Below are 25,051 nucleotides of genomic sequence, written 5' to 3'. Positions count from 1 at the left end.
GGCCCGGAGCTCTCAGAGGGATCCTGGGAGGCGCTCCTCCAAACAGGATCCCTGTCTTCCGAGCCGGCCCAGTGCTGGACGCCCCGGACCCGACGCCTGGGGTGGCGGAGAGCCATGGGTTCCCCCACCTTCAAGGCTCCCGTGCAGGCCCCGCCCCTGGCTTCCCGCGCCGGCTCTCAAGGCCTCCTGGAGATCTAGCTCCCACCCAGCCCCGCTCTCCTCCCCCGCGCGCGTGCTCCCGGTCCCCGCGCCCCTCCCCCGCCGCCGCCGCGGGCGCGCGCGCGTGTCGGTCGTCCGGGGAGGGAGCTGGAGATAGCTGGGCGGGCTGGGGGCCGAAGAACGGGCGCCGGGAGCGCTGGGAGCGTGGCGGGGCGAGGCGGGAGCACGGGCGCGGGCCTGGCTGCGAGCGGGGGCCGTCGCCGCGCCGCCGCCCCTCAGTCTGCTGGCCGGGCCGCGGCGCTGAGCGCGAGGGCCGGGCTCCCGGGGCCGGTCGCCATGGGCGGGAGCCGGAGGCGGCAGCGGCGGCGGTGGGCCCCTCGGGCGGGGAGGCACGTGGCCCACGACCCCTGACGCCCCGGGCTGCCCGGCTGGCCCCCGAGCCTCCTTGGGGGCCGTAGCCTAGCAACCACCGGCGCACCTGCCCATCCCCCCGCTTCCCTTTTTTTCACGGCCGGGTGCGAGGGAGCATGCCCGCCCCTGGCCTCAGCCAGCTAAGAGTTAACCCGAGGGGCGTGGAGCTGCCCCCCCCTCGGGGGCGTGCCCCCCTTCTCTGCTAGGCGGCCCGCCCCCCGCTTTAGGGTATGGCTCCGGGTCCCGGCCCGGGACCCGAGGTCCCGCGCAAGGGCCAGTGAAAGGCGTTTATCCGATTCTGACCTCTTCCCTCGCCGGCCAGCACCATGGGATGTAATATGTGCGTGGTCCAGAAACCGGAGGAGCAGTACAAAGTAATGCTTCAGGTAGGGCGTCTGGGTTGCTGGGGTGGGAAGGCGTGGGCGCCACCTGAGGAGGAAGTCGGCCCCTGAGTAAGGCCTGGTGGAGCTGGGGGCCGCAGATGTGGGAGGGCTGGAGGGTTCGGGAGGAAGAGGTAGGGAGCCATCCTCGCCCTCAATTTCTGCAGCTGCTGGGTGTTGGCGCTCCTTGGGAACCAGTCATAGATGAGGGGAAACTGCGTGGCGATGGGGTGCGGGGCGCATCCTTTGGACTATGGAGTAGATTGGGACGCGAGCCTTGGGTTCAGATCGGACCCGGTCGGGAAGTTGGGCTCGGTCCGAGTCCGGCGCCTTGCGCTTGGGAGCTGGGAGGCACGGTGCTGCCGGCGCCGGTGCCTGGTGGAGGTTGCATAGCAACGGGCTATACCCTGCACACGCTTGCCTTGCTCGACCCAGGGCAGAGCAGAAAGGCTGGCGCCCAGCGGCTCCGGGACGGTCAAATCCAGGTCTCCTCGGGACAGAGGCGCAGGAGCGGGAGGGCAACCTGGGGCCCTGCAGACGCTAGGTCCGCTCAGGGATGCCTTCCCTCGCACCCACCGGGCTCCGGCCCTGCCCAAACGGTGGCTCCCAGACCTTAGGTGCCTCCGGAGAGTGGCCGCCCTCGGGTTCAGCGGGGAGGGCTGTCCCCCAGCGGCTGTGCCCGGTCTGCTCGCTCTCCCTCTGGGCCTCGAGGTAGGGGGCAAGGACCGGACTGGGAGGAAGAGGAGGCACTGGGCTGCGCGTTCCGACCCTGACTCCAGCCAGGAGGCTGGGAGCAGGGCTTCCTTGCCTGTGCGTAGCGTTATTTTGTTAGTGCGTACCCGTGCCCCGTCTATATGTTCGCCGAGGCTCCTGCGGCCCCCGCGTGTGTGTACTTTCTGTGTGCTCTCTGAGAGCTGTCTAGAGAAATGTCCCAGATGGTTTGGCCTGAGACGCCCCCAGGGATAAGTGGAGGGAGGTCAAGGTCAGAGGGAGTCGAGACCCAGGGGCATACAGGACACAGATAAGCGCTTCAACTCCGTGTTCATTGGTCAGGACTGGGGAGCTAGTGCAGCCAGGAGCGGTTCCGGCTGGGAGAATGGGGTCTCCTTAGAAGAATAGGGGGAACTCCTACAGGCATCAGCGGGGCCGCAGGAAGGGGGTAAGAATCAGTGCATCGGGGGTTGGGGAGGCCTGGGAAGCCCAGCATTTGTGCTGGGAGCCTAGTTCTTCTGGCCACCATGAAGGGAGGGCGGGTGGGCATGAGGGGAATCTTGCCCTAGCCTAGGGGCACTCCTCTGCTTTCTCCTGAATAGACCTCTGGGGCACGCGAGCCCTCCGCTTTGCACGCTCCCTGTCCCCCCACCCCGTTCCTGGCCTTTGCCTTTGCCTCTGCCTCCTCCTGAGATCAGGTTAGGGAATTTCCCGGGTTGGGGCAGTCCTATCGAATTCCAGTGATGGGGGCACTGGAGCTGCCGAAGGGAGGTGGGCTGCGCTGGTTGGTCTGTGAGGCCTAAGAATCCCATCATCACTGCTTCCTTTATTGGAATCATCAAAAGGCAATCGGTTCCAAAGGGGGACAGAGAGAGACTTTAATTGGGGTGATGGGTGCATGGTGCAGCGTGCAGATGGTGTTTATTGAGTTGTACACTTGAAACCTGTATGGCTTTGCTAACCAATGTCACTCCAATAAATTCAATTTAAAAAAAAAAAAGGCAAGCGGTCCCGAAGCAGTGGGCTCTGGACTTTGCTGGGAGGCATTGATGTAGTACTCTGTGAAAAGCAGAGGGCAACCTGCACTACATTACAGGCCTGAATTGAGCCGTGGTTGGGAGGAGACATTATGGTAACCCTTTGGTGGGGGGCTCCCCATGGCAGTGGGAGGAGGCACCACAGGTTGGGCTGGGACTCCCTTCAGTGATCTCCATGTCTGAGGAGGAGGGTTTGAATCAAAATTCCCGGGCCAGGCTTTCCTCTTTGAGAGAGAGCACCAAGGACTGGGCAAGCAGGCCCCCAGCTAGGAAGGTCTCCAAAGGTCAGCCAGTCCCTGGGAATGCTGCTCCCTTTTAAAGCTCCTGCAAAAGTTTGGACAGAAGGAGAGACTGGACGAAGTTTTAAAAGAGGAGCCATCCATTAAAGTTAAGGGAAGACAAAAGAGGATTGAATTTTTAAAACCTGGAAAGCAGAGAAAAACCATTAGCTATCTCAGATAACCCTGTTTCTGGGGCTGGAGTCCCAGCATAGAACAGAGAGCTTTTTGCTGGAGCCTCTTCTCAAGGAAGGAAGCTTTTGTCCCAAAAGACCAGCCAGTTTCCAGGACCCCTTGCTTGGCCCCAGTGCTCCTTAAACACTGGTGTCCTCCCAACTTCAGTGGCACTTCTCCCTGTCTCCTCCGTACCTGCCTGTGACCCCTGCACCTTACCCCAGAGTGAGGGACCCCACCGAGACACAATGCAGCCCAGAGAAATGCACGTGTACCCTACATCACTTGCCATGTAACTTCCTTGTGAAAGGGCTCCCTGGAGCCCCTTCCTAGATCTCCAGAGGTCTCTGACCCCCAGATTAAGGAGCCCCCAAGTCTCTATCCTAGCCTTGAGTTCCAGACCATTTTCTCCTGATGACTCAGGCACTTAGAAACAACAGCACTACAGCTTTATTGAGATAATTCACATACCCTTAAAGTGTACAATTTAGAGGTTTTTAGTATATTCAGAGTTGTGCAACTATCTCCACTATCTAATTTCAGAACATTTTCGTCACCTTAAAATGAAACCCCATACCCATTTCCCCTCATACCTCCTAGCCCCTGGCACCCACTAATTTACTTTGTCTTTGTGGATTTACCTTTTCCAGACATTTCTAAATGGAACCATACAATATGTGACCCTTTGTGTCTGGCTTCTTTTATTTATCATGTTTTCAGGGTTCATGTTATAGCATGTATTAGTACTACATTTTTTTTTTTTTTATTGCTGAGTAATATTCCCTTGTATGGCTAAACCACATAATATTTATCCATCCACCTTTTGGCTATTGTGACTCATGCTGCTGTGGGTGTACAAGTATATGTTTGAGTCTCTACTTTCAGTTTTATTAGGTGTATACTCAGAAATGGAATTGCTGGATCATATGGTAATTGTGTTTGATTTTTTTGAGGAGCTGCTTAACTGTTTCCTACCAGGGCTTAACTGTTTTACATTCCCACCAACAATGTAAGAGGGTTTAATTTCTTCACATCCTCCCCAACACGTGTTTGTTTTTTTTTTAAATTAATGAATGAAGTTTTAAAAATATTTTTAAATTGATTTTTCTTTTTAGAGAAAGAGGAAGGAAGAGGGAGAGAGAGACATCTACCAGCTGCCTCCTGCACGCCTCCCCTCCTTGCACTCCTCGGACCCCCTGCATGCCTCCCACCGGAGTTCCAAACCCACAACCCAGGCAAGTGCCCTGACCTGGAATCCAGCTGGCGATGCCTCAGTGCGCTGGAGGGCGCCCACACTGCCCAGGGCCCAGCACATGTTTTTGGAAATAGCCATCCTACTGTGTGTGAGGTGGTAGCTCATTGTGATTTTGATTTGCATTTCCTGATGGCTAATGATATTGAATATCTTTTCATGTGCTATTGGTCATTTGCATATCTTTTTTGGAGAAATTTCTATCACTGACAGTACCACACTACCTTTACTATAGCTTTGCAAGTAAATTTTCAAATCAGCAAGTGTAAGTCCTTGAACCTTGTTCTCTTCAAGATAGTTTTGGTTATTCTGGGTCCCTTGAGTTTTCACATGAATTTTAGGATCAACTTGTCAACTTCTGAGAAGAAACCAGCTATGATTTATAGGAATTACATTGAATTTGTAGATCAATTTGGGCGAGTAGTTATTACTCATGAACATGGAATGCCTTTTTACAATTTTATTTATTGATTTTTAGAGAGATGCGCGCAAGAGAGAAACATCAATTTGTTGCTCCGCTTATTTACGCACTCATTGGTTGATTCTTGTATGTGCCCTGAGCAGGGATCGAACCCACCACCTTGGCATATCCAGACAATGCTCTAACCAACTAAGCTACCTGGCCAGGGCCAACATGGGATGTCTTTACATTTGGGTCTTCAATTTCCTTCACCAATGTTTTGCACATTTATGTATTTACTTATTTATTTAGTTTTTTTGTGTTTTTAAAAAAATTATCCTTATTGTTGAAAGTATTACAGATGTTCCCTTTTTTCTCCCCCATTACTCCCCTCTACCCCACATCCACCCTACCCCTAGGCCTTCCCCAGACTATTGTCTGTGTCCTTGGGTTATGCATTTATGCATAAAAGTTCTTTGATTAATCTCTCCCTGCCCACTCCCCCATCCCCACCTTCCCTCTGAGATCCCTCAGTCTGTTCCATGCTTCTGTGTCTCTGGATCTATTTTGTTCCTCAGTCTATTTTGTTCATTAGATTCCACATATGAGTGAGATCATGTGATGCTTGTCTTTCTCTGACTGGCTTATTTCACTTAGCATAATACTCTCTAGTTCCATCCATGCTGTCCCAAAGGATAAGAGACCCTTCTTTACAGCTGCATAGTATTCCGTGGTGTAAATGTCCCACAGCTTTTTTATCTACTGATGGGCACTTGGGCTGTTTCCAGATCTTAGCTATTGTAAATTATTTTGCACTTCAATTAAATTTATTCCTGCATATTTTATTTTTTAAATTTATTTTTATTTTATTTTATTTTTTGTATTGTTCAAAATATTACAGATGTTCCCTTTTTCCCCCATTGATCCCCTCTATCCCGCACCCACTCCGCGCCCCAGGCCTTCACCACACCGTTGTCTGTGTCCATGGGTTATGCATACATGCACATAAATTCTTTGGTTAATCTCTCCCCACCCACCCATCCACCCACCCACCCATCTCCGCCTTTCCTCTGAGATTCGTCAGTCTGTTCCATGCAATATTTATTTATTTATTTATTTATGTATTTATTTATTTATCCATTTATTTGTTTATTTATTTTAATATATCTTTATTGATTTCAGAGAGAGGAAGGGAGAGAGAGAGAAAAACATCAATGATGACAGAGTCATTGATCAGCTGCCTCCTGCAGGCCCCCAGTAGGGATCGAGCCCGCCACCCGGGCATGTGCCCTGACTGGGAATCCAACCACAATCTCTTGGATCCTAGGTTGATGCTCAACCACTGAGCCACGCCCAGCCGGGCACCATATTTTATTTTTTATGATGCTATTGTAAGTGGAATTGTTTTCTCAGTTTCCTCTTCACCTTTCTCATTGCCATTGTATAGAAATACAATATATTTTTGTATATTGATCCTGTGTCCTGCAACCTTACTAAACTTCACTTATTAGCTTTAATAGTTGTTAGTGGATTTTTCAGGATTTTCTATATATGGGATCATGTCATGGGCAAATAGATACAGTTTTACTGTCTTTCCAACCTGGATGCCTTTTATTTCTTTTTCTTACCTATTTGCTTTGGTTAGAACCTCCAGTACAGTGTTGAATAGACGTGGTCATCCTTACTTTGTTTCTGATCTAGGGAAGCTTCCAGTCTTTCACCAATGAGTATGAAGTTAGCTGTGGGTTTTTCATAGATGCTTCTTATCAAGTTAAGTTCCCTTCTTAGTTTGAGTGCTTTCATCATGAATGAGTGTTAGACTTTGTCAAATAAATGACTTTTTTGTGACTGTTGAGATGTTCATGTGACTTTGGCTCTTTATTCTACTTTTATGGTCTATCATAGTACTTTAAATGCAGCAGGTCAGAACTCTAGCTCTATTTCTATTATCCTAGTCATGTCCTTCAAGGGTGGGTGCTGGAGGTGGCAGATGGGGGGGGGCAAGCTTGAAAAATCTGGTAAGGACCCTGGGGGGGGGTGCATGTCGAGTTAGGAATCAGAAGGAGCCTAGCATCATCTAGCACCAAGGCACAAAATGCCTTCCATGTGCCCCTGCTTGCTGGGCCTGTGGATCATCACACTCCACTCTGTTGAGCTTGTCTCTTTGCCCTTTTGTCTTTCTCCCTTGCCACTGCAGTCTTCCTGATTTTGGTACCCCTTCTCGGACACCATCATGTGCTGGCCTGCTGGCTGGCAGACCTGGTACACAGGAGGCCAATATGACAGAGGAAACACTCCCACCCCACTCCACCCGTTCCCTGCAATGCCCAGCCATCTCTGCTCTTCTTTCAGCCTCTAGGATGAGTGAGTCAATTGCCTGTCTTCTTCCCTTTGGCCACATCAGGATAGGCCAAAGGACACCTCTCCAATCCTTTTGGTAGTCTCCCAGGCCTTCTTTTGTCCAGCACCTGCTAACTTAGCCCCCACTGTGCCAGCCACCATCCTGTGTGCTAGGGATCCAGCTTGGAACACCACAAACTCCCTCGCCTGGGGCCTTTTTATAAGAGGGGGCATACTGACCATGAACAAAAAGGTGCAACTGTGAGGGAGAGAAAGGCCAATCTGCTGTTGGGAGCAGGCGGGGGGGGGAGGGCAGTGGGCCCATGCCTGTCCCCTCTGAGACATCTCTATCTTCCGTGGCACCTCCCCCTCCACATGCTCCCTCCTGCTTGAGTGGAGGCTTCCTGTGAGCAGGGCTTTGGTTCTATCAGTGTTCAGGAAGTAGGTCCTCTGGAAATCACTGTAGAGTGCATGAATGGGGCACTGAATTCAATATCCATCATGTGCACAGGCTCACCGCGCTTTACCATTGACACAAGGTTTTAAAGTGCCCTTACTTCCTTACCTCATTTCCGAGAACTGTCCGAACCATTGATAGAAAATTGTAGAAAATGCAAATTAATCTATAGTGACAGAAAGAAGAGCAGCATTTGCAGGGATGGTTGGAAGAGAGGGATGATAGAGGGGCCTGAGGACACTTAGCAATGATGGAAATGATCACTATCTTAATTGTGGTGATGGTTTCACACATGTATACATATAACATCAAAACTTCTTAAATTGTATGCTCTAAATAAGTACAGTTGATTGTATGGTAATTATACTTCAGTAAAAACAAGAAATACTTGTGTACACACACACACACACACACACACACACACACCCCAAAGGACAAAAAGCAGGTGAAAGCACTTAGCCCTGCACAGGTCCTAGTGGGGCTGAGTGGGTCTTGCCTTCCTTCTTCTGCCTCAGGTCCCTGCCAAGTAGAACAGTGTGATGTTCTGGTGCTGAATGGTTCACTTGCTCAGGGCCTGTTTCCTTACCTGCTGAATGGGAATAAAGAGTGCCTGCCCCCTGAAGCCATTGCCTTGACAAAATCAGTGTCCTTGGCACTGGGTTCCCTGGGATCTCATTTGGGTGAGGGTGGGGGGTGGAGTTGCTGCCATCAAGCCATTAGGTTGGTTGTTAACTTGTTGAAATTGGATGGAGAAGGCCTTACTCATGTATGTGTCACAGTCAATGTCCAGTGACAAAAGAATGTCTAGTATTATTCTGAGGGTTTCTCTAATGTAAAAGAATCAGACAGATTTGGTCCTTTTGCTCAGGAGTCATGGCAAAGTAGGAAAGACTGAGAAGCTGGGGCTTGGGGTTGGCTTTAGGGTGTTGTAGTGCAATCTGCCCCTTCCTCATGTTTGCTTTGAGCAGCGGAAATGAAAAGCTCTCCATAAAGAATATAATTTTGATTACTGCCAGGCCTCGATTGTGCTCTTGGGCCAGTCAGGTTGGCCCAGAGGTGAGTGGGTGGCAGGATGTTTTTGGTGTTGTCCACAGGCCTTGGGAAGCTGTGAGCACACACCTAAAGGTTGACATTCATGACTTGGCTTTTTCACCCAGGAGGTGTGGGGCATCCCTCCTTCCCTGCTCCTCTCCCCAAGCAGGACTTCAGAGGTTCCTGAGAGGCCTGCTTTCCCTGGGAAAAGCAGGGGCAGGACAGATGGGTCAGATTTCAGTCTAGCATGTGTGGGCCACCATCCACCCACTCAGCAGCTTTGGAAGGAAGGGGAGAGGAGAGGAAACAGACCCTTTCAAGCACTTGCTTGGTGTCTGAACCCTGTTCAGGTGTGTGCAAGTCCCTCCTGGTTCCTCAAGGGGGCGCTCTGGGACAGCTGACTCCACACTGGGGCTCTTGTTAAAATATAGGACCTGATTCAGCAGGTCCATGGTGGAGCCTGGGATTCTGCATTTCTCACAAGCTCCCAGGCGATGCCCATGCTGCTGGTCCTTGGACCACATGCTGAGTCGTGAGAACCTCAGGTGGGAACTTGGATGAAATCAGTGAAGCCCCAAATCACACCAACATCACTTAGGATGTGAGTTTGTTACAAATAAGAAGCAAAGCCTCACCTCAGACCTATGGAATCAATTTCCAGGGGTCATTGCCTAAGGTGGGTCCTAAAGGATTAATCTGTTTTTCCATGTCATGTGTGGTAACTGACCCTCCTTTCCCATCACCCATAGCCTTACCAACATACAGGCAGCTCACATGGGCACCCAGACACACACACCACCCCCAGACTACTAAAAAGACCTTGGAGATGAAGGCCTCTCATGCTTCCTTTTCACACTGTTGTCCCTGGGCAGAAAGGCCTTGGGGGTGTTACGGGGGTGGATGGTATGCCTTGTCCAGGGAGCCTCATCTGGAGGCACACTATACACTTGGCCAGTTACATGGTGATGAAGTGTACTGCTGTGTCCTTGCTAGAATTCTTACAAATTAAGGCATTTTGTAGCCACCAATGCAATTTATTCAGGCAAGAATCATCCTTGGATGGTAAAACCATTAGATAAAGGTTGTTGGGGAATAGGATATTCACAGGGTCTCAAGGTATTACCCCAAATTTCTTGTGAATTAGGAAGGGAAAATGCAACTTTGCTACCAAGAGACCTGGCAGCCTCCACCTTGACTACATGATCAAACCAACCAAGGCTCCCCCAGCCTTCAGACGGCCTGACTCCAGTGCCTCTGGATGTTGTGTGTGTGTGTGTGTGTGTGGGGGTGGGGATAAGGATACAGCAACTTGTCTAAGTGCTTAAACTGAATCTAATGAGGGCAAGTCCAGACTCTGGGACATTCTATAAGGCAGCTGCCCTGGACTCTTTTAAGAGGTTAATGTCATGAAAGTTTTAAAAAGTGGATAAATTGTTCTAGATTAGAGGAGACTAGAGACATAACAAACAAGTATAATGTGTGTGGTCCTTTATTGGATCCTGGAATAAAAAAAAACACCAAAACTGTAAGGGCATTAGTGGTACAGTTGGAGAGATGTGGAGGTAGCTATATCAATGTTAAATCCATGAGCATGTTAAGGGTGTTGTGGTTTCCAGGGGCATGGCAGCGTTCGTTTCAGCAACTTGTTTTCCAAAGTGTCTGTGTAAAAAGGTGGGATCAGGGGCATCAGAATGTGCACTCTGGGGAGATTTGGGTGAAGGGAATGCAGATGTTCGTTCCTGTGGATTGACAATTTTCAAAATCCAGAGTTGGGAAGACATGAATGAGGGCTTCCGCTGGGCCACTGAAAAGACAGAAGTGCAGAGAATCTGCCCTTGGTTCAGACTGCCCTTCCCTGCAGAGGCTTCTTTCTAGGCCAAAGCTCTGTCACCTTGGAAGTCCCAGTAACACTTGTCTGGACTGGGGAAGCCAGAGACAGAGCCAGCTGGTCCATTAGAACTCCCTGGCCAGGGCAGAGGGTAACTTCTGGTTTCTGTTCTCTCCTAGGCTCAGTTTCCTAATCCTCAGAGTGGGGTTAGTTGAGTCATAATAGCAATTACGTAGTTAACTACCTCCTTGAGGCCTTACCAAGAGCGAAAGGGCCTTCCCCTGGAGTCCCCGCGGGACCCCCAGAAAACCAGTCCTGAATTTTCTCAGCCCTCCACTCCCTCCTTTCCTGCCCAGATTCCGCATCGGAGTATTTGGGAAGTATGGCGAGTGAGAAACGGGAAGAAACGGAAAAGACGCGGGAGAGACTGGCTCTTTGTCTGAGGCTCTGGGCTGGGAGTGGGGCGGGGCGAGCGCGCCTAGGCCTACGGCCCCGCCCTCCGCCGCTGGCGGCTGCAGCGCGCGGGGGGCGGGGGACGGCGGGGCGGCAGCGGGGCAGCTGCAGCGGTGGTCATCTCCTGTACCTGGCTCTGCTCAATCGTGACTGCTCCCTGAGCCTCCTGCGTTGCTCTCCTCCACCCCCGTGTCCCCTTATTACTCCCGTGTCTCCCTTCACCCGCCACTGGTGTCCCTTTCCCCCGTGTTCCCCTTGCCTACCTCCAACGTCCTCAAGGCTTTCTCTTTTCCTCATTCTCTGGTATTATGAATTTTTCCTCTTCTGAATCTGTCCCATCAGCTTCAGCTCCCCGGTAATAAAACAGCGGGGTCCCCCAGGGCCAGAGCACAAAGCAGCGGGCAGTAGCCCAGGTACCCAGACTCCCTGTTTCTGGTACAACCTCAGACAGTCCACCTGCTGGGGCCCCTCACTTTCCTTGCTCACCTCCAACACCTTTGATTATTAGAAAAGTCTTCCTGCACCCACCATGACTCCCTTCAGATACTCCTTTTGAGCTTGGTTTGAGCTAGGCACCTGCACCAGCTGTGTGTCTTGTCCCCTCCCCCAACCCTTCCCACTCTCACCCTGCTTTCTGGCTGGTTACCTTGGTCACCAAGCTCCTGTTGGAGGAGTTACATCATAGGGGTCTGGCTTGTACTGAATGGCCTGGGTGAGCATTGGGGTGCTAGGTGGGCATGGGCTCCCTCTGAAAGCTGACTCGGTACCTAGGGGGGCAGTTCCCCTAGGTACTCCACCTAGGCCCTCCTGTCCTCTTCTTTTTTTTAAAAAGTAATTTAAAAAGTTTTTCAGTGACAGTTGACATACATTATTATATTAGTTTCAGATGTACAACAAAGTGATTAGACATTTTGTCACTTAGGAAGAGATCTCCCTGACAAGTCTAGTGGCCTCTTTCATGCCCCACACCTTGGCCACCCACACAATCATTTCTGCAAGTGCAATCCTAGAGAGAGCCAGTGGGAGTGGGATGGGGGGTGGGGTGAATAGGAGGATGAGGGGTTGGGAGGATGGAGGGTTGGAAGGTGTCTTCCCAGTCTTGCTCTGGTCCTGAGAGCCACTGAGGCTGACTGGCCAGCCCTGTGGCCAGGCCCTTCTCAGTTTTCCAGAACCAGCTTCCCAGTGCTCCCTGGGGTGGGTGTAAAGTGGTTTTGGCCACCTCCCTAATGGGTAGGTGGCTGTGACTCATCCCCCTCACCTTCAAGGCAGGAGGTCCTGGGGTGAAGGCCCTTCTCCCACTTGGAGGCCACAATCCAAGGTCTCCCTAACCCTTACTTCTCTCACTCTGGGACTCCAGGCTCCTGGAAGCTGTCCCTTTCTTTTGGGCAGGAAGTTGAAGACAGTGGAGGGAGACAGTAGGGCCTCCTAAGCCTCCTCACATCAGGTTTGGATGTGACGTCTGATGTGACTTCATTGCCACTGTTCTCCTTTAATGGCACTCAAGGGGCTGGAGCCCCCAGGCTGCAGTCTGAGCCTGGCTGCCCAGGAGCCAGGAACACAAACCAGCCAACTTCCAAGGTCTGCAGAGAAACTGAAAAAAACTCAGAACAGATCACAGGCTAGATTGATTTTGTATGTTTTCTCTCTGATTAGAAAAGTAATGTTCGTTGAAGAAAATGCTGTCAAGAACAAAAAAGAAAAGTCACATAAATACTGCTTCCACCTGGCCCAGGGTGCTTACCACTTGCTGAGATTCACACTCCCAGAAATCTCAGATTTCCATTTCCCTTGCACAATATTTTTATTTATTCCTTCCAAGCCTTTCCCCATAAACATGTTATATGGTAATCATCATAGTTCATGTGTCATTTTATATCTTTAAGAAACAGGCTTGTTATTAGAAGACTGTGGTAGACACAGTTAAGGTTGTTGTGAAGTTTTTGGCATTAAGAAGGATGCTGGTACGTCAATGAATTAAAATATGGAATGACCATATGGCCCAGTGATTCCACTCATAGGTATACACCCCAAAGATTTGAAAACAGGGACTCAAACATGAAGTCAGGGACTTGCACAGGAATGCTCCAAACAGCATGATTCACTGTATCCAAAAGGTAGAAACAACCCAAATGTCTGTCCACAGTTTAGTGGAGAAACAAAATGTGGCTTATCTATACAATGGAAGATTATAGAACACAATGGAATATTATTCAGCCTTAAAAGGAATGAGGACAGTCCTGGGACCAAACTGGAATTACAACTAAAATATAGAAAAACCACCCTGAATAATCAACTGCAGCTGAAGATGAGCTGGAGAGCACCCTCATAACCAAGCAGGAAAAGTAGAGACCACATAGAGACTGGTGGGAAGTGCAGAGGTGCAAGAAGGCTGGCTGGGCTCCCACAGGCAACAGCTGAAAGTCCTGAGAGATATCTCAGCTGTGGGGGGGTTCCCACTGAGGACTCTGGGGCCTAAACCCCAGGCTGGGCTTCCCAGCCAAGAGCACCAGAACTGAGAAAGGTGCCCACATGACACCTGGCTGTGAAAAGCAGCCATGTTTCTGTCTGCCAGGGAGAGACAGCTGGAAATGCAGGCACCCTCTTAAAGAGCCAATACACAAAGTTTCGTGTGCAGCCACTCACCTTGGGCTCCAGCAGAGGGAGGGCAGAGTGGACTGGAGCTGTGTGAGGAGAATCTAGGGTTGTGGGCTCTGGAGATAGAGCTCAAGGGGCACCCCTCTGGATTCCTGTGCTGAGTCATTCCCCCATACTGCAGAGGACATCTTTTATAGGCAGACATTTACCTTCCGAGCAGCTTTTGCCTGAGGGGGAAGCAATTGCCCCACCCTGCTGAAAAAATCCTACCCCATGGAGTTTCTACAGCCCAAGGCTCATTAAGAGAATTAGATTAATCAGCCTTCAGGCTGAGGCAGACCTCAGAGTGCTTTGAGCCTTTGCCTTATCTGCTTTTGGACCTGGGCCTTGGAAAAGCAGACTTTGGTGTGCATCTTGGTCCTGTCCAAACGCACCCAGCCCCAACAGAGGGGACCTCAAGCAGTGCGTGGGTTGTTGATAGCTCCAAACAGGGTACTCAAGGCCAGTCACAAATAGCGTCTGACATTGGCCTGCACCAGAGACCATCCAAAAGGACAGGGTCCTAGCAGGCCTACCTAATACATAGAAACAAACTCAAATAGGCAGCCAAAATGGGGAGACAAAAAACAAGCCCTAAATGAAAGAACAAGAGAAGTCTCCTGAAAAAGAGCTAAATGAAATGGAGATAAGAAATCTATCAGATACAGAATTCAGAATACTGATTGTAAGGGTTCTCAACAGCATGAAAAAAGATAGAAACTATGAAAAATTATCAGAAATGAAGAATGACATACAAGAAATAAAGAATACATTGGAAGGAATAAATAGCAGATTAGAGGAAGCTGAGGATCGGATCAGCGAATTAGAAGACAAGATAGAAAAAAATCAATCAGAGATCCAAAAAGAAAAAAACAATTAAAAAACAGGACAGTCTAAGGGAGATGTGGGACAACATGAAACGCAACAATATTTGCATCATAGGAATGCCAGAAGAGGTCGAAAGTAAGCAAGGGATGGAAAACCTGTTTAAAGAAATAATGGCAGAAAACTTCCCTAATCTGGTGAAGGAAAAAGTCACACAAGTTCAGGAGGCACAGAGATTCCCAAGCAAGAAGAATCCAAAAACGCCCACACCCAGACACATCATAATTAAAATGCCAAAAATTCAAGACAAAGAGAGAATCTTAAAGGCAGCAAGACAAAAGCAATCTGTTACCTACAATGGAGCTCCTATAACGTCGTAGGCTGACTTTTCATCAGAAACTCTACAGGCCAGAAGGGAATGGCATGAAGTATTCAAGGTAATGAAAAGCAAGGATCTGAAACCAAGACTACTCTATCCAGCAAGGCTATCATTCAAAATAGAGGGTGAAATAAAGAGCTTCCCAGACCAAAAAAAAAAAGGCTAAAGGAGTTTATCACCACCAAACCAGCATTGCAGAAAATGTTAAAGGGACTGCTGCAATAATAATAAGAAATAGAGAGAGAAACTTAGGCATAAAGAATTAAAATCACAATAAATAAGGACCTATCAGTAATAACCTTAAGGACTTTAAGGGAGAGATCGACACAGTCATAGTCATGGACTTTAACACCCCACTGACTTCCCTGGATAGATCTTCTAGACAAAAAGTCAACACGGACACAGTGATTCTAAATGGCACATTAGATCAGTGGCGCGGCTGTGAAACCTCGCCCATGTGTTAATTCTACCAGGGTCCAGTCTGTGCCACCTGCTCAGCATGCTCAGCACTCTCCCTGGGTTTTTCTGGGCCTTTCATGGCTCCTGATGCACAGGTGCTTGGGCAGAGCCTCAGCATGTGTCTGCTTGCCAGTGAGTGTGGGTCTTCTGTTGGGATAGACACACTTGGGCCCTTGGCTTTGAGGTATACGTGACAGGAGGGGGGCAGGAAGTGATGAGCAGGTGCCAAGGACACGAGCTCCTATTGCTCTGGTCCCCAGAAAGAAGGATATGTGATGTGGCAGGAAAGAGTGGCAGCTGTGAGAGCTAGGGTGAAAAGGCAATGGGGGGTTCCCCCCCAGATGACTAATTTACCAAAAGCTTAGGATAGAGACAAAGGAGGATAATGACACAGGCTGATAGTGCTAAGTGAGGAGGTGGTGGTGGGGGGAGCAGAGGGAGAGGGAGAAAAGACAATCTGGAGGAGAAGAGGGTTCAATACAGGGTCATACACCCCACTGCCACCAAACCTTACCCCTCACCCACACAATCCATTCATACCCAGACCCCCACACCCCTACTCACACCCACCCAATCCATAAACAACCACCCCTGCACACACTCTACCCACACACCTACCCCTAGGCCTCCACACCTCAGCCAAAACCCCACCTACATCCCCACTGCCACCCCACACCCTTATTCCTACCCCTACCGACCCCCACTCACCCTCTGCCCCACTCTCATCCATACCCCACACGGGTACCCATCTCCCATACTGCCCCCCAGCCCCTACTACATAAAGCAAGGAGGGGGCTTCTCCCAGGTCCCCGACTGAGCCCACTCCCCATTCCCTGAACCCCCAGCCCCATGCTGCCCCCCACCAAGCCTGAGATGCTGCGGCTCCTCAGGGCTGTTCTGCGGAAACTCAGGAACTCTGAACTCTGAAGGCATGTACGTGTTGGTTTTCTATATTTTTCAAATGTTCTATAATGAACCTGTTTCACAATTAGACAAAATTAAAACAATCTTTTCTGACCATGGAATGCTTAGAGAGGGGGGAGACATACAAACAGAAATTATCTATAAGGACATAATCATGTAGCAGAAAGGGAATTACTCAGAGGAGCCATGGCTGGCCGGGGGTCCCTGTACTCTGTGCTTTCGTAAGACAGCCTGCCTTCCTGGCATGACATCCAGGGGCTGGCTGGTCTGTCACTTTGCAGCTGAGAAGACATGTTGCAGCTGGATTGGGCATCTCTATGAAGAACCCCATCCCCCTGAAACATCCAGGGAGGAAGGTGGCACTTAGTGTGAGAATAAGATGGGACAGCACAGGCAAGCTGAAAAGGGCTCTCATTTGCCACAGCTGCCTGTGCCCATGTGCCTTTGCCCAAGTGGGGGGCTTCCTCTCATTTTTGTAGGAGCTCTGTTCATGGGTGCACACTGCGTCCCCAGAACCTGCACTCTCCATGCTGACTGCCAAGGACTTTGCTTCCACCTGAAAACCAGCTTCCCTATCTCTGCCCCCCTCTCCCATCCCCTGATGCAGGGCAGGTGGCACCTACCTGCTCAGGGAGCCTCCCTTACCCCCCTTCCTAGGCTGGCCCTGTGCTTCCATAGCACCCTCTAAAGGCCTGTCTTAACACTTACCTGCTGGGTACAGCCATTTGGGGTGTCACTGATAGTGTGTGGCCTCCCCAGGCCCTTCCACAAGCTGCTGAGCCAATTGAAGACTCTGCCATCCCCCTGCTCCAGGAACTGCTTTCTGATTCTCCCTCACTGGCCCCATGACAGATTCTGGCTGTGTTTGTTTGGTCATTAGTCTTGCCTCCCTGCCAAGGAGGGCCTTGAGGTTGCAGTGCGTGCTGTGGGGTTCGCCAGCTGGAAAGTGATCATCCTAGAGCCCAAGGAACACTGGCTACTGCAGAAATTAAGGGCTGGGCCTTCTGCCTCCAGTTGCCCTGAGGGCCACTTGCTCCACCCAGCGGAGACCCTGCCCTGGATCTCTGCCCGGAAGGCCCTCCACTCTCCAGCCAATATCAGCCTGCTTTTTCTTTGAGCCTACTCCAGCCCCACCTTCTTGGCCCCCAGCCTGCTAAATGGCCTCCTCCTCCTCTGCCCACCCCCTCTGACTACTGGCCTGGATCATGACCTTGACTCACTCCCTTTGTCTTGTTGAGCCTTGCTTTCCTCATTTGCCAATATAGATTGTTGGGGTCAGAATTGGGCACATCAGGCACACAAGAAACAGCGGTGGTTGTATAAGGGCCACTTCCTTGGCCTTAGGCTGCCTTGTGATGCTAGAGGCTCTGTGCATGTTGGCCTTTTCTGTTTGGTGAATCCCTCACTACCTTGAGGACAGAGATCCTGTCCTTTGTGTCTTTCTTACTCTTCCCCGACTCTCCTGCCTGAACCCATTTGTTGACTGACACCCATCGGGAGCGGAATCAAGGTCTTCCTCTCACACAATAGATGCTCAGTTATTGCCAAGGGAAACTCCAAAATCTTTTAGATACTAGCTCTGGCCTCAGTGTTGCCTGAAGATGCAGGGCTGGAGTGAGGGGGACAGGAGTGGATGACTTCTGGAGGAGGGCCGAAGGATGTTCTAGTGTGAGAGCAGAGCCCCCAGACCCAGTGCATAGTCACTGGGGTTCCCAGGCCTCTGGGGCATGGCCAAGCATTCCCCAGACAGCACTGTATGGTGATAGGGCTGAGAAGTGGGGTTCACCTGGGAATGAGAGCTCTTAAGATAAGCAGGGCCAAGGGTGGAGAGCAGATTTCTTGGCTGAGCAGATTGGGGCACTGGTCAGTGGGTTCTCATGGGGGCATGTCTCTGCTGCAGGTGAACGGGAAGGAGCTCTCCAAGCTGTCTCAGGAGCAAACCCTGGAGGCCCTGCGCTCCTCCAAGGAGCCCCTGGTGATCCAGGTGTTGAGACGCAGCCCCCGCCTCCGGGGGGACAGCTCCTGTCACGACCTGCAGCTGGTGGACAGTGGCACTCAGACTGACATCACCTTCGAGCATATCATGGCACTGGGCAAGCTGCGCCCACCCACCCCGCCCATGGTCATCCTGGAGCCGTACGTCCTATCTGAGCTGTGAGTCGCCCTCAGGAGGGCCCCGGGCCCTGCCTCCAGAGAGGGCACGTCACCAGGGGCAGTCATCCTCACACCACCCAGAGGCTACGTTGCTGCAGCTCTGGGCATGGCAGGGAGACCCCAACTGGCTTGCCCTCTCAGGCAGGAAGTAGGCTCCTTGTCCTCCAGAGTTGACTGTGGTACCCAAGAGCTCAGAATCTCCAGGCCTCTAGCCTCAGGCTGAAACCAGCAGGGGAAGGGGTCAGGGGAGGCTGCCACACAGGCTTCTCATTGTATCTACCCCTAGGACCAAGGGAGGACCATCCTGGGACCTTGCTGCTGGAAGGTTGAGGTCCTCAGCTTCTCCTCCTCCATCCTCTCTCCTCTGCCGTCCCATCGTCTTCTGCCTCACAAGCATCACCCCTTGAATCTTCTTGCATCCTTGTCTGTCCCATTTCTCTCCCTGCTCTGAACTTCTTCCATCTCTTCGGCTTCTTTCTTTGGCTTTGGCCCACTCGGAAGAAGGGCCTCTCATCCAGGCCTGGTGGCTCATGACTGTGTGAGCACTGACTCATTCTGCTAGTCTAAAACCCCGACTAGTCCTGGGATCCCCTCTGTAGAGAGGTAGGCCCAGGGCCGCCAACAGCCAAACTTAGCTTCAGGGCAAGGGGGGCACCATTGGAGGTAGAGTGGGTCCTTCTCTGCCCCTTAGCAGTCTTCTGGGGCCTGGATAACTCCTGGGGGCATTGCATGAGTGGGGTCAGTGCTGGGTGGGGGGGGCACCCCACAGTTTGGAGAAGTTGGTCCCTGCCGGCTGGCATGGTTTGAGGAGCCTGAGCTGGGGCACAGTGCGGGACAGGGCTGGAGAGCTAGGCATGCCTGTGTCCTCAGTGCGGACCCCTGCACACTCCTGGTCTATGCATGGATGCATGTAGACCAGGAGGGAGTTCTGGAAGAAGCAGCCTGGCCATCTTCCCTGAGGGTGAACCCCGAGCAGGGCTCCATGCTGAGTGCAGTGGGACTGGCCAGCCCCGAAGCTGGGGCAAGGGCATGAGAGGAGGAGATGGCCAGCCTGATCCCCCCTTCTCCTGGGCAGCCCCCCCATCAGCCATGAGTATTATGACCCAGCGGAGTTCATGGAGGGCGGCCCGCAGGAGGCAGACCGTGTGGACGAGCTGGAGTATGAGGTGAGCCAGGTGGCCAGGGCAGGGCCCACAGCCAGCCTCAGGAGCCAGTCCTAGGACAGCTATCTACAGCCCAGCCCAGGCCTGGCTCCTGCTGCTTCCAGGAGGCTGGGCCTTGTGGTCCTTCCCAGTGTGTGGCTGGTTACTCAGGCTCACCCACCAAGTCTGGCTGAGTTGGGGAGGGCACGGGTGAGGTCCTACGGTCAGTTTATGTTGGTGAGTCTGTGTCCTGCACATGTCCGTGTCTTGTGCATCCTGTGTGTCTTGTCTCATTTGTATGTCTTGGGCATTTCCTGGTAGAAAAGACTAGTGAACACATGTGCTATTTTGGGATGGTAAGAAGAAAGATCCTCCAAATGTGAGGCTGGAAGCTCAGTTCAGGTGAAGTGCTACTGGGGGTTAGGGCTGGGTCGCGCCTGCCAGCACTGCAGCATGGGTCCTTGGTCACATATTTCTGGGGCTTTCTTCCTCTGCTTCCCCCACTCCCCCTTGTGACAGGAGGTGGAGCTATATAAAGCCAGCCACCGGGACAAGCTGGGCCTGATGGTTTGCTATCGCACCGATGATGAGGAGGACCTGGGCATCTACGTTGGAGAGGTATGAAGGTGGGGATATGAGGGTGGAGTCTTCTAGAAGGCAGCAGAGCCCCATGCCAAGACATCTTCATTGTGCTAGGACCTCAATGCTGGACTTTGATGCCCATCTGTACTGCACTGGTGAGGGGAATGGGCACCATGGTTGTGTGTGCTGAGGCAGGGTCTGGCACACAGAGAATCCCCATACCATCCAACCTCAGCCTTTCCACACTGCCCAGGGCTCTAAGGCTTCTCACAAGGACCCAGTTGCCAGGGATAAGGCCTGCTTAGCATCACAGGGAGGCTGCCAGTCAATGAGGCCAGGGCAGCCAGTAGCTTCAGTGTATGTCTAGCCTGATAGCCCTCCCCCAGCACACATGGCCAGGGTGGGACAGTGGGCAAGGCTGAGGCAGGATGAGGTCCTGGCCAGGCTTTGTTCTTCCTCCCACATCTTGCAGCCAGTCCTCCTGGCACTCATGGGGTCATTCTCCTTCACCTGTCTGTGTGTCCTCAGGAGGAAGGATGACTTCCCTGCTGCCTGCCACACTCTAGCAGTATTTTAATCAAGTTAACCTTCATATGAACATCCTACTGCTGTTTTTTGAGTATGGGAAAGTATCCAGCTTCCTGCATCTGCCTAGCCTCTGACACAAAAGAACAGGCTTCCATGCAAAAGAGTGTAGGAGGGGCAGTCAGGGCATGGGCATGGGGGGTGGTGGGCAGGGGCTAGAAGGTTTTGGTCAGCAAGTTGGTGACTCGTGCTAGGAAGAGGTGACTAGCCCCAGGCCCACTGTTCTGTCCCTGACTCCTGGAGTTTGGAAGCTGCTGAGTGGAAGAGGGAGTAAGCAAGGAGTCTTTGGTTTGCTTTGGGGGCCCCTGAGGTGAGGATGACCCTTTCTACTGAAAGGGCACCTTAGTGGAGGTGCCAAGTCCCCAGGGTGTGTGTGCCTTGCAGGTGAATCCCAACAGCATTGCAGCCAAAGATGGCCGGATCCGAGAGGGAGACCGAATTGTCCAGGTAAGTGGGGCAGGCACGTCTGACCCAAAGCTTCACTGTGTGAGCTGTCCCATTACTTATCTGAAGCTCTTAGCTCTGTCCTGCTAAGAGTTTATCCTGGTGCCAGGCATCCTTCTGTGCCGGAAACTGGGGCTGGGTCTCATCTCTCCTGCACAACTGCTCCAGGTGACTCCTGTGTATCCATGGGATCTGCTCTGGCACCTTGCCAGCCTTTCCCTCTATCCCCCAGATGTGAGCACATCTACTCTATGCTGCCCTCTGAGCACATGTGCTTTTGCACAGGCCAGGCTGTCCTCTCCCGAGGTACCTTCCACTTCTTTCCATCCTGCCAAAGCTTGAGAGCCTGTTCTAGCCCAGGGTGATCAACCAGGGCCCACCCTGGTGCCAGCTCTCCCGTCTTTGTTGATTGTTCCTCGGCCTGCCACAGATAAACGGTATGGACGTCCAGAACCGGGAAGAGGCGGTGGCCATCCTGAGCCAGGAGGAGAACACCAACATCTCCCTGCTGGTGGCCCGGCCTGAGAGCCAGGTGTGTATCTGGCAGGGTGTTCTGGGTCCCCTCACATTGGGCTTTTTCTGTCTTGGAATCTGCTGATCTGTGGCAAGGGCATAGACATGCCAACAACCTGGCACTGATGGAGGGCTGGAAGTGTCTCAGGGCCTGTTTCTCCTTTTGGCCTACGATGGCTGGGACCACACCCTTTCTTGGGTTGTTAACTTCATTGAGACCAGGAGGCTGGGTATAAAACCTTGAGGCAACTGGAGGGGTATCTGGGGAGGTTCTTAAGACAGTAGGGACATCATGGGTCTGTCTCTGCAGCTGGCAAAGCGAATGAAGGACAGTGACCGGGACGACTTCCTGGATGACTTGGACTCACAGAATGAGGGGAAGTTGAAATCCCCCCCTGCCCAGCAGGTGAGGAAGGAGTAAGGAAAGGGCAGGTGGTGGGGAGGGCAAACAGGAAGGGAGAGTGAGGAGGGGCTGGGGGTGTGTGGGAGGTGGATGGGACCCCAAAGTCCTTCTGATCCTTGATCCTCTTTTGGTGGTCCTGCTAGTGGGACCCAAACTGAGTAGGGTTCATCTTTCTACCCCAGCTTGGAAAAGAAGAGGAGCAAGGGGCCCCTGAAGTGGGCCCAGGCCTGAGCAACAGCCAGGAGCTGGACAGTGGGGTGGGTCGGACTGATGAGAGCACCCGCAATGAGGAGAGCTCTGAGCACGACCTGCTGGGGGATGAGCCCCCAAGCACCACCAACACACCTGGGACCCTGCGAAAGTTTGGCCTGCAAGGGGACGCCCTGCAGAGCCGGGACTTCCACTTCAGCATGGACTCCTTGCTGGCTGAGGGGGCTGGGCTGGGGGTTAGTGAGGTCCCCGGCCTCACTGATGAGGAGTATGAGCGCTACAGGGAGCTGTTGGAAATTAAGTGCCACCTGGAGAATGGCAACCAGTTGGGCCCCCTCTTCTCCCGGGCCTCCAGTGGCAACAGTGCCCTGGACGTCAACCGCAATGAAAGCCTGGGCCACGAGATGGCCATGCTGGAGGAGGAGCTACGGCACCTGGAATTCAAGTGCCGCAACATTCTGCGGGCGCAGAAGATGCAGCAGCTGCGGGAGCGCTGCATGAAGGCCTGGCTGCTGGAGGAGGAGAGCGTCTATGAGCTGGGGGCCAGTGAGCCCAAGAAGCGTGAGCTGTCTGACATCTCTGAGCTGCCTGAGAAGTCTGACAAGGACAGCACCAGTGCCTACAACACAGGGGAGAGCTGCCGAAGCACCCCGCTGCTCACTGAGCCTCTGCAGGAGAGCCCCGTGAGGCGGGCTGCTGCTGTCAACTCCAACTTGAACCAGACCCCCTCTGGCCCCACTGTCGTCACCCACTCCAAGGCAGCTCCTTCACAGGGGAGCCCTGCCAAGTTCCGATCCCTCTCCCGGGATCCTGAGGTGGGCCGGAGACAGCACTCAGAGGAGCGTGTCCGCCGCAGTCCCAAGATGGGGGTGACCCTGGAGCGTGTGGGTCCCGAGATCAGCCCTTACCTCTCTAGGCGCCACCGAGGCCAGGGCCAGGAGAGTGAGCACTACCAAAGTTGTGTGCAGCTGGTCCCTCCACACTGCCTGGAGGATCTGGGCCATGGCCCCTTGAGTTTGGCCGGTGGTCCTCGGGTGGGTGGAGCAGTCGTGGCAGCCACCGAAGTGCCCCGCATGGAGTGGAAAGTCAAGGTGCGCAGTGATGGAACCCGGTATGTGGCCAAGCGGCCTGTGCGTGATCGCCTCCTAAAAGCCCGGGCCCTGAAGATCCGGGAGGAGCGCAGTGGCATGACCACAGACGATGACGCTGTGAGTGAGATGAAGATGGGCCGTTACTGGAGCAAGGAGGAGCGGAAGCAGCACCTAATCCGGGCCCGGGAGCAGCGGAAGAGGCGTGAGTTCATGATGCAGAGCCGGTTGGAGTGCCTGAGGGAACAGCAGAACAGCGACAGCAAGGCTGAGCTCAACATCATTGCCTTGAGCCACCGCAAAACCATGAAGAAGCGGAATAAGAAGATTCTAGATAACTGGATCACCATCCAGGAGATGCTGGCCCACGGCACTCGATCAGCTGACGGCAAACGGGTCTATAACCCTCTGCTCTCGGTTACCACCGTCTGAGCCACCCAGATGGGAGCCAGCTGCACTACAGGGCGGGCCCTCTGCCCCAGCCCAGGTCCAGTGAGCCTCCAGGAGCCCCATCCCCTACTCTCCCTTAGAATCTAGTGTGTCTGTGTGTGCACAGGTGTGCGCACCCCTGTCTTTGTATTTGTGCACAGGACTTTGTTACCAGAGAGAAGCCCCTGAGGAGCATGGGCATCCCTTCAGTTGTGTGCACGTGTGTGCGAAACATGAGCCCAGGCACATGCACATGAATACACTCACACATACTCCTCCAGAGCTCTCTCAGTGTGGGTACTTGGGGACAGGGAAGTTGAGCTGAAAAGGAGAGGTGAAGAGGATTATCCTAAGCACAAGAGAATGTCCAGCTTCCGAGCTGAGCAGTCTCCTCCTGCTGGGAGCCTCCACTGTTTGTAGACAAAGGCAACCCTGATTTTTGTGGGTTTTCTCCCTTTCTGTGCTTGCCACTTGTTTTTCTGTTTTGTGCACCTGCCCTGGGGGCTGGCAGCTCCTTCAGGCAGCCTGACAAAGGTGGAACCCCCCCTAGTGAGGGCTGGGAAGGAGGGGGGGGGGAGTAAGAGGGAGGGTGGGGGTGGGAGGGAAGAGATGGGAAGGAAGGGAAGAATGGGAAGCAGCTTTCCTGCTGGCCTCCACTCTGAGATGTGGGGACAAGGAGCCTCTGACGTGGCTTTCAAGGCTTACCCTGGAGGCTACTTCTGACCAAGGTAGAGCCGACACTTGGGGAACTGAGGGGGCAGTATCCACCCAAGAAGAAATAACAGCCCAGAGCTGGGCCTAACTCTATGTGGAGTGTGGGTGGCTTCTCTTCTGAGGGTCATACTTAGATGTGAGGGGTCCAGAAACCAAGGCCCATGTGTAGTAGCAAAAGACCTTTGAAACAAGACCCACATGGAGTTGAGGGACTGGCCTGGACCCGTGAGAGGCGTGCCCGGCCAGCTGGGTTGACTAGGGAGATGTCCTCCACCCCACTTGGCAGGTGTGGATCAGGCAGCCCTCAGGGACTGGTACATTTAGTGAGAGCCAGCCTCAAGCTCCCTGGGGCCCTTCAGCCTCAGAGAGCCTCAGATTGGAGGCAGACAGGTTGCCCATCCCTGCCCCCCACTGGCAACACAACAATAAAGCAAGCTGCCTTTTTATGGTGACTCCTGGCCTCCCTGTGTTTATTTTCATCAGTCCAGCTGGGAGAAGAGATGTCAGTGTGGGGTGGGAGAGGGAAGTGGGGGGAGGGGGCAGGGCAGGTGAGGACTGGGGACAATTGAAAGCTGTGCCTCAGTCCTGGCTGGTGTGCTCAATGGTAGTGCATCAGCCCACGCATGGAAGGGTTGTGGTTTGGATTCCCAGTCA

The 25,051-nt window shown here is 52.7% G+C and overlaps 1 protein-coding gene across 3 annotated transcripts; it reads left to right on the top strand.

The window, feature by feature from the left end:
• The first annotated feature begins 283 nt into the window (after positions 1-283).
• Positions 284-24,848, top strand: PDZD4 (PDZ domain containing 4). 3 transcript variants are annotated; one of them, XM_081125073.1, is made up of 8 exons: positions 284-956; positions 18,034-18,269; positions 19,363-19,453; positions 19,949-20,047; positions 20,981-21,043; positions 21,471-21,572; positions 21,864-21,959; positions 22,139-24,848. In XM_081125073.1, exons 1-8 carry the CDS (start codon positions 897-899, stop codon positions 23,684-23,686), a joined length of 2,295 nt encoding a protein of 764 aa, XP_080981199.1. In that variant the 5' UTR covers positions 284-896; the 3' UTR covers positions 23,687-24,848. The 3 variants fall into 3 exon arrangements, with proteins under 3 accessions (XP_080981199.1, XP_080981198.1, XP_080981200.1); XM_081125072.1 differs by having other exon boundaries at positions 18,034-18,287; XM_081125074.1 differs by lacking the exons at positions 18,034-18,269; positions 19,363-19,453 and having other exon boundaries at positions 285-956.
• Positions 24,849-25,051: the final 203 nt, after the last annotated feature.

The sequence above is a fragment of the Miniopterus schreibersii genome, assembly GCF_964146895.1.
Source record: "Miniopterus schreibersii genome assembly, chromosome: X".
NCBI lineage: Eukaryota > Metazoa > Chordata > Mammalia > Chiroptera > Miniopteridae > Miniopterus > Miniopterus schreibersii.
The sequence above is the reverse complement of the archived record's forward strand: the minus strand, read 5'-3'. Positions and strand labels throughout refer to the sequence as shown.

Excerpts from the sequence above, each read along its gene's own strand:
- PDZD4 (XM_081125072.1), top strand. The coding sequence starts at position 897 with ATGGGATGTAATATGTGCGTGGTCCAGAAACCGGAGGAGCAGTACAAA. Across the intron at positions 18,288-19,362 it reads CCGTACGTCCTATCTGAGCT|CCCCCCCATCAGCCATGAGT; the intron begins GTGAGTCGCCCT and ends TCTCCTGGGCAG. Across the intron at positions 19,454-19,948 it reads TGGACGAGCTGGAGTATGAG|GAGGTGGAGCTATATAAAGC; the intron begins GTGAGCCAGGTG and ends CCCTTGTGACAG.